Raw genomic sequence first — 9,033 nt, 5'->3', positions numbered from 1 at the left:
AATATATATAATATATATTTTACATTTACCCAAAGAGAGAAGCAGATGATCGGACAAAGTGAGCTTATTAAATATATAATGAAATATTATATATTATAGATTGTAACATCAAGTTACACCAGGGTTTCTCCCTTTTGTTGAAGATGAGGGGTGCTATGTACCGCGTGTACGAATACTCGCCAACATTAATCTAGTAAGAGACAGATTTTATAATGAAAGATACTGAAACATTTATTGTCGTGATATGTCTTTGTAGCAAAGAAAATATATCTATATACACACATAACATATGTATATACGACCATGTATATATGTATGTTACGAGTCAGTATATATTTATATATGTATATTTTATATCGAGCATCTATTTACGTGTCACGTGTTTTAGAGGGTCGTTTAAAAGAAAAACAAAGAGCATGAATGCTGCATTAACTAAACAAACCAATCATTGTACTATGTGGTATGTACTTTTGTGAAATTATTTGTAACATTTACCGTACACTGTACTGTACGCACAGCTGCTGTAGCGGCGTCACCTTATACATCGAGAAAGGAAATCATGAACGTGTACTATTATTTTATTCTCCTGTAAGTTGAATAAATGTTTCACAGCATTGCTTTTCCAATAATTTTTTTCAGTCAAATTGGGTATAGTATTAATATAGGATATAATAAAAACATAAAACGGCATGTCATGGTTGATAACATTTATATAACGTTTTGAAATATCGTTTCAGAATTATCTATATAATAACTTAAAAATATGTTGGTTTTAAATGAATTGATATGCTAGGTACAATTATATTATAAACTCTGCCATTTTCCTTTTTCACCCCTAACTTTACCCTCTCTCAGTAATTTATTTAGATGGTGATGTACATTGTAAGCTGCTGCTTCCCACATGATTTGTGAGGTATCCTAGAAATACAAAAATTTTTATAATACATTCTACATGTCAATATGAATTATAAAGGAAAGTAACTATTAATACCGTGTATATATGTTTAACAATGTCCATTTCGGATAATGTACTGCTCTCTGAATTTCTCTCTAAAATTTTTAAAATTTCAGCTTCTCTTTTTTGTCTATGCTGAATATAAAACTTAATATTGGACTCAGGATCTGATATTACTGGTCCATGACCAGGATAAATTAACTGAGGTTTCAGTGCCAACATTTTTTTCAATGATTCCATGTAACTATATAAATCCTCAAAAATTGCAGTTCTTTCTCCAAGGATACAATCTCCACTGAACAGTATCCCTTCATTCTCTAGTACAAGGGAAGCATGATCTGTGGTATGTCCTGGAGTATGTTGAATAGAAAGCTTAGCACCTTCTACTTCCACTATTTGTTTGTCCTTCAATGGTTGCCAGTTAGTCAATTTTTCCTCTTCACCTAGTTTGTTATCGTCTGGTGATCTAGGTAATTTCCATACTGTACTAGTATTAGCAGGATTCATTGTTTTTAACATGTTCTGAACAGCATTGGCTCCACCTATATGGTCTATGTGCCAGTGAGTTATTACTAAATGTTCAATTGTAGCATTTTCTTCTTTTAGTACTTTAGACAGTACTTTTGTATATTCATCTGCAGTTTTTGGTTCTCCAGTATCAACTAGTATACGCCTAGAAAAAAAAGGTAATAAGTTGTAGCATCCATACATCTAAGATTTGTAAAATTATAAATTCTATGACAATTACCTGGTTCCTGTGCCTACAAGATATGTATTGGTACCTTGCAACGTCATAGGTCCTGGATTACAACCTAAGATGCGTATCACTGTACTTGACAATCTTGATATGGCAGGCAAATCAGTCAGAGGCTTCATATTTACGATCCGTTCGGAACTAAATACTAGTGAAGACTGTAATGGAACTTTGTACGAGGTATATCTACGCTCGTACGCACTATTTAACTAAACTGATAACACCACACCATGCGATGATTTTTAACTAATGCGTGTACGATAAGACTATGCCTTCCACTAAACCTTAACTGATGTTAACTTATCATCTCTTAGTTTAGTCATTGTGAGTAATGCGATCTTATGGTTAACGAATCAATGATACAGCGACGTCAATCGAAGTGTAGCTATAGACACGTATTTAGAAACAACGACACATCACGAGGCTATGCGAAAGTTTTCTATTTTTGTTATTGCAAATTGAGAAGTACTTAGCACATAGATACATATAATTAACATATGAATTGCTTCCATGAGTCCTCGTTAGTCCTCGTATAAATTGACGTATCTAGTAAAACTAATAGACGACATAAGTCATGTATTTAATACAAATATTTAAGATATCAGTGAATCTAATCTGCGTTGCGTTATGTTTGACTAATTTTAAGATTTATAGATAGTATCAAATACAGATTTAGCTTATAATGGTTATTAATATCACAGATATTGCGATACTACGCTGCAGTAATTTCTTTATCAAGATTTTATGAGTACATATCGAGTGTCAACGATGCAACCGTATCCAGAGATTCGTGCATTAGGCGTGACACTAAATGGTTACGGGGTTCTAGAGACCCCAATACTCGGGACACAAAAACACGTTGGATGGAAAATCTATCCTTATGCAATACACTGTAATACACCTTGCAACGCCTTGTCCCAGGTCCCAGGTTGTCTGTGATTTGATTCAGTTTGATATTGAATTTGATTGAATTTGATCAGTTTGACGAATGCAGGGCTATTTGTACAATGTTTAGCACAGTGTTACTTGTACGATTTAAAAAGTACGTTACTAATAAAATACGAACGAATGTTTATACATTATACATAAACAGCTAATCGATCATGAAACGAGTAAAACTTAAATTAAAAAGGCCGAATCCATTGTTTGAAGTTTGGTTAGAAGAATGGCGGGAAGAGGCTGCTTCCAGAAATTCCAATTTGCAATATAATTTTTCGGAAGCACTAACTTCATTGAAAAAGTATCCTTTACCATTGAAGTCTGGAAAAGATTGTATAATATTACAACATTTTGGTACAAAATTATGCTTGATGTTAGATCGAAAACTTGAAAAGTATAAAGCTGAAAATGGAAATTTGGTAGGAACAACCGATTCTATTTGCCTGCGTTGTAACCATACTCAAGAGCATGTTTCTAAAAGAAAACAAAAATCACAACACATTGCAATAAATTTGGATCGCGTGCATGAAAGGGTAAGGGTATATAGAATAATTAATATGAGACAGTTATATAAAAATACTCATTTTTAATATTAAAAAAGTGAAAGTTGAAGTACATTGTACACATTTTTTTTTCGATCAAGACAGAACCGGCAGTATTCGATAAATTAGATTTATCAAAATGGAACTTGGAAAATTATGCTGTTTTATTAATTTTGTATAAAAAAGCTCAAGATCCTTGTTTTCCAGGTATTGTAAAAATAATATTATAAGTTTTTTGTAACATAGTGTTGTTACTGTGAAATTTATGCGATTCTTATTATTTTATCAGGACTTATCACTGAAGTGGAACTGCTACTCGAAATAAAAAATTTGTGCGGTCATGCTTCAAAAGATTCAGTTTCAAATTTATTTGATAATGGTTTAGTTTCTATGATAGGTGCACCAGTAAGGTAGTACATAAATGTATGTTACATTGCTGCAATGTTCGTCATTAATAATATTATTGCAATCTGTCTAGGTATAGTCTCACAGAACAAGGTATAAATATTGCAAAGATAATATGTGAAATTACTACAATGGATGCAAAACAAATAAACTCTTCTGATAATCTAAATGAAATTCAGTTATGTTTAAAGTCAAGATTTGGGCAGAAATTAGTATTGTATACAGATATAACAAGTTTAAATAACAAATATATAAACCCACAATCACCTAAAGAATGTCATAAGAGTACTTATGATAACTTAAATAAATCATCACATAACATTCAGAAATCTCAGTCCTTAGAACTTATTAACAATGGAAAGACTACACAACATTCCAATCAGTATCCTGTAAAACAGAAAATAAATGGTAAAAATGTTGTGGAAAAACCTAAAACAACAAAGAATGCTAAGAAAGATGCATCAAATAAAGAAAGTGGCATATCTCATCTTACTGATCATGCAACAAAACAGATTTATATAGAATCAAACAAATTTGATATAATATTACTAGTAGATACACAAGAAACTTGTGGGTATGCTTTGTTTTATTAACTTCTTGCAAAAATACATTGCAGATATTTAAAAAAGTTTGATTTTAGTGGGAAAACAAAACCTCAGCATGATGCTACAATTGTGGAGTTATCACAACTTGGTGTATTATTTGAAGTACGTCATTTAAAAGTTGGTGACTTTGCATGGATTGCCAGGTGTAGAGATACAAAGGCTGAATTGATTCTACCATACATAATAGAACGAAAGAGAATAGACGATTTAAGTGCAAGTATCACAGATGGAAGATTTCATGAACAAAAGGTGTAAAATATTTGTGTTTTCAATTAACTGTATTCACTTGCCTCTATTTAATTACAAAGAAAATTATTTTATAGTTTCGGTTGAAACAATCTGGAATTGAAAATCTTATGTATATAATTGAGGAATATGATAAAGAACAAAGATTAACAATACCGCATTCATCATTGATGCAAGCTTCCATTAATATATTAATACAAGATGGATTTTCAATAAAATATACCAAAACTCATAAACATTCTATGTTCTATTTATCATCACTAACAAGAATTTTCAATGATGTTTTTAAAGTAGGTACTCTTACATCAGAACAATTACTGTTTAAATAAATTGTAGCGTTTCCTTCAGAAATGTTATTCTCATTTTAGGAAAAAAGTTTAATAGGATGTAAAAAAGAATTTCTTACACAAACGAATAAATCATCTAATACTGTGAATCTTATGGAATTTGAAGAATTTAATAAGGCGGCGTCGAAGCAAAAGGTATACAATAAATTATATTACATTATGAAATGTAATTATTCTTGTCATAAACTAATGGTTTCCGTTTTTAGGTTTTCAAAGTAAATCAAATGTTTATTCGTCAACTATTACAATTGAAGGGGTTATCTGTAGATAAAGCTTTTGCAATTGTGGAACGCTATCCCACTCCACGAATATTGGTCGATGCTTTCCAGCAATCTGATTGCAGTGGAGAGTTATTGTTATCGAACATTGAATTCGGGAATAAAAATCGTCTTCTTGGACCTACCATCAGTAAAACACTTTATCAATTGTACACGAAAAAAATTCTAAATTAATAAAACATTCCGTGTAAATGTAGAGAAAAAATTACTGCAATAACGAACAGTATTTTGGCCATTAAATACCTTCTTCTAATATCTTTATTTAACCATGAAATGTTTCTCATATTTATTGAGACTTGTCCAGATTCTTGCCATACATACTTCTAATTTCTCATTACTAGCGTTTATGATACCAATTTCAATCATTATTTCTGTAGTATAATAGTTTTAAACTATTAATTTTAAGTAATATCATTAAAAATTATTGTGTCCATTTCAAACAGTGATATTATATCAATTTGTAAATAGAAGACATTATTAATGTTGTAAAGTGACGAATGAGATTCAAAATTTAAATATTTTTGCAGAAAAGGTATTGGATTTCATTACTTCACGTGGGTTTTACTTATGACGATGTTTAATAATTAATTGGAAAGTGTCTGATAGGGATCAGCCTTATACCACTGCGAGTCTACATGGCGTAATAAGAGGGTGACATGTGAAAATAATAGCCACTGTGTGCCGTAATTTTTGACGTAAAATCACCCTGTTTTCCCTTTAATCACGTATTGAAGAACCCTTTCTCAAATATCGACTGATTAATATGCCAACCACAATTATACTTTATATTCTGAAATTTTAAAGGTATTCACTTATTCACCGCGTGACGATAAAAATTCATTATGTAAGTTCAAATTTATCTGTTTTAATCAAAAGTAAAATTAATGTTTTTGTAACAGATTTAATATTTTTAAGAAATTGGATATTTAATACTGTTGAATCTCTTCCCGAAGAAATTATTTGTCTTAATATAAAATGTTGTACAGTGGATGAAACGGTCGTGTTCTAATTTTGAATGCATAATAATAGTTCAGGTAGCGTAAAAAAGAAGTTGTCACCAGTGATACAAGTATATCGTGTTGACTCACCTGAACCGTGCCGAAAGCATGGGGGTGAAGAAAATTTCGAGGCTTGCCTTGCACGTCAACCTTTCAGATATCTGAATTTAATATTACACAGTTTTATGATACGTACGAAGTAAGTGAATAAAGTACTGCCTTTCTTCGTTGTTGCAATTTTCATTTCCTTTATTTCATATTTACTTTATTCTAAACAGAATTGTTCTACTGGAGCGATGTTAACGCCATGAAGTACGACATCGAATTTTGAATAACCTTGAAGTGAAAGGAACTTATTACTTGTGACCGCATGACTATTCGCTGCTTTATTCCTTACTTACCATACTGAAGCTTTGCATAGAAAATATGAAAATTTTTCCGGCCGTTACGTATGACGGTATACTGGATCTTCTTGATATCAACATTAACATTTTCTGCGTTTCTGTCGGTATGTTATACCATTGGCCGTTGTACCTATACGAAAAATATACAGTACATTTGTTATAATCGTTTAAAAAGATTTAAAGGGCAACTTTATGTTACAAATCATATATAGCCATATTCTACACGTCGAAGGTAACAAGAAAATCGCGGATGAACAGTTATTGTTTAAATATTTTCAGTGTATAAATATAAATAACATAAATTAAAAATAATCCAAAATGCTTCTGCCCGTCTGTTAATAAAGCAGAATATCAAAGCGTGTACGGCACCAGATTTGGGCAAAATGTAATCTTATTACCAAATCTAAGGAAATAATTCTTTAAAGTAAATTGTTTCAAAACTCTTATTTATTAGATCTTTGTTTTTCAGTTTCGACGCGCAGTATAAACTTGTGAATTCTGTACAATACTTTTAACATTATTGCTCTACATGGTTGAATTTTCAAAAAAGATAATAGAGACGAAGGAGGGCTGTACGGACAACTTCTTTGAATTTATATAACAATACAGTTAATCTTTATTCAGAATGAAGCGATGTCAATAGTGTCGAAAATAAGATTGCTAAGCTTCTACTTACGCGTTCTGTGAAATTGCAAGAGAATGGTCTATCAATCGTTCGCTTTGGTAGCAGATGTAAAGAAGATGGATCAACTGGCCCATAATGTATATTGAGTGCCTAAACGTTTCAAACGTACCGAACACCGCATTCAACTACAATAAAAACTGTACTTGAAAACAGAAGAGGGACCGAACTCATATGACAATATTAACTCGTGGTCCGTGGCCGATATTTTAAAAAACGAAACCAAAATAGAAAGTGTGTACTATTTTGCAATTAAATATTTCTTATATTCTTATTACACAAAAATTAAATATAATACCGCAAAGGGTTAAGCAATAATTTCTCTGATTATCGCTTACTTTCACTAAGCTGATGCTTAAGAAGATCATATTTAAACCCAATTGCAGAAGCTGCGGTAGCATGAATGCCGAATCCAGACGATTGACAAAACTTTGGGGAAAAAAAGGTCGATTTCATCTTGATTGCTGGCACGACACCTCCATACGTGTAGCAATATTTAATACTAACTGTAATGTCTTACGATGTGTACGAACAGAATCCTCGATAATAGATTTATACGCTCTTCTCTGGTGCTCGATTGGTTCTCCATCTTTGGTACACTTGTAAAGTTCATATTCCAACTGGTTTCTGAAAGTGTTACGTACGAATGTAGTAAAGCTATTGTAAATATACAAATCAGTTTATTAACCATCGTGCACCGTTCGGGTCAATTTGCCCCGAAGTCAATGTTTAATTATTAATTAGATTTATTTTAATAGAAATTTATAAAGTAATTTGACACCAATGGTTTACATATATTATACTCTACCGATTGGCAAATATATTTTTTTAATTCAGGTCCAATTTACATTAAGCAATGGGAATGTAATAGTTCATCGAATAGTGCGCGAGGGTTGAAAAAAACATTTTTCTAATCTAATTTTCATTACTAAATCATGAATATGTAGATTTCAAGATTTCTTAGGAAAAAAATGAAGTTTACATTTCGCTACACGTAGATTAAATATAATTACGACGTAAAATTTTTCGATACGACCACACATGTCATACAATATGTTGCGTCTTCTCTGATTTATAGGATCTACATTTTCATCAAAATAATTTAAGTCATTCTTTCGGGCGTGAGCAAAATCATTCGTGTTTTCGTATGTTAATTTTATTATTAATAAAATTTTCGATGTTCTTACCCAATAAAGGCGAGTAGACCGCAAATATATTGGGCATACATGATTAACATAGTGTCGAAACCGATAAAAGTAATGATATCTAACAAAATATAGCCACTAAGAAACACCGATATCAAGTAGTAGTATTTATGCTCGTCCAGTGCGAAATACGCTGGATAAATGAATTTGTACGGTCGAGTTTCGTTGCGTGGCGAAATGATATCAAGCAATCGTGTTTCAAATACGAACCCACAGTATACAGCCGTTGCTGTGTACAGAAAATCTGCGGGAATAGACACAATAATGTTGAATCGATTGTTATTCGCACGGTACACGAAAATAATGATTTTCGATAGTTTCCGATCGCAGAGTTCAATGCAAAAAATGATGATGGTAGCCATAATTTTAAACATTTAATATTTTTTTTCCGTAAAAATTGCATTTCTTTCTTATTAAATATAGCAAGTTATTTCTAGAATAAAATTGACACGTTGATTGTTCGAATTAAACTTTTCGGCCACTTAAAAAATAATCTCTGTAAATAGCATCTGTAGTTGTTTCACCAAATAGATCTGACGTTTCGTTATTGACTTTGGTAACAATGGTCAACGATGGTCTCCTCGATAGCCAAAATATTAATCGGAAATAGTAATTATATGAAAGAAAGATTACACATGTATCCTTTTGCGTATTGCTTCCCTTGGCTCCAGTA

General features: G+C 31.7%; 2 protein-coding genes across 2 annotated transcripts; one reads left to right on the top strand and one right to left on the bottom strand.

Annotated features, from left to right (window-relative positions):
• Positions 1 to 701: 701 nt before the first annotated feature.
• LOC107191086 (beta-lactamase-like protein 2) lies at positions 702 to 2,188 on the bottom strand. Its single transcript, XM_015580039.1, has 3 exons — positions 1,704 to 2,188; positions 992 to 1,628; positions 702 to 918 (listed from the first exon to the last, which is right to left on the bottom strand). Exons 1-3 carry the CDS (start codon positions 1,829 to 1,831, stop codon positions 805 to 807), a joined length of 879 nt encoding a protein of 292 aa, XP_015435525.1. The 5' UTR covers positions 1,832 to 2,188; the 3' UTR covers positions 702 to 804.
• A 482-nt stretch (positions 2,189 to 2,670) lies between these two features.
• Positions 2,671 to 5,299, top strand: LOC107191046 (crossover junction endonuclease MUS81). Its single transcript, XM_015579993.1, has 8 exons — positions 2,671 to 3,181; positions 3,292 to 3,397; positions 3,480 to 3,600; positions 3,669 to 4,169; positions 4,236 to 4,449; positions 4,524 to 4,736; positions 4,815 to 4,928; positions 5,000 to 5,299. The coding sequence occupies exons 1-8, from the start codon at positions 2,813 to 2,815 to the stop codon at positions 5,243 to 5,245; spliced, it is 1,884 nt and encodes a 627-aa protein (XP_015435479.1). The 5' UTR covers positions 2,671 to 2,812; the 3' UTR covers positions 5,246 to 5,299.
• Positions 5,300 to 9,033: the final 3,734 nt, after the last annotated feature.

The sequence above is a fragment of the Dufourea novaeangliae genome, unplaced genomic scaffold (genome assembly GCF_001272555.1).
Source record: "Dufourea novaeangliae isolate 0120121106 unplaced genomic scaffold, ASM127255v1 scaffold221, whole genome shotgun sequence".
Classification (NCBI taxonomy): domain Eukaryota; kingdom Metazoa; phylum Arthropoda; class Insecta; order Hymenoptera; family Halictidae; genus Dufourea; species Dufourea novaeangliae.
The sequence above is the reverse complement of the archived record's forward strand: the minus strand, read 5'-3'. Positions and strand labels throughout refer to the sequence as shown.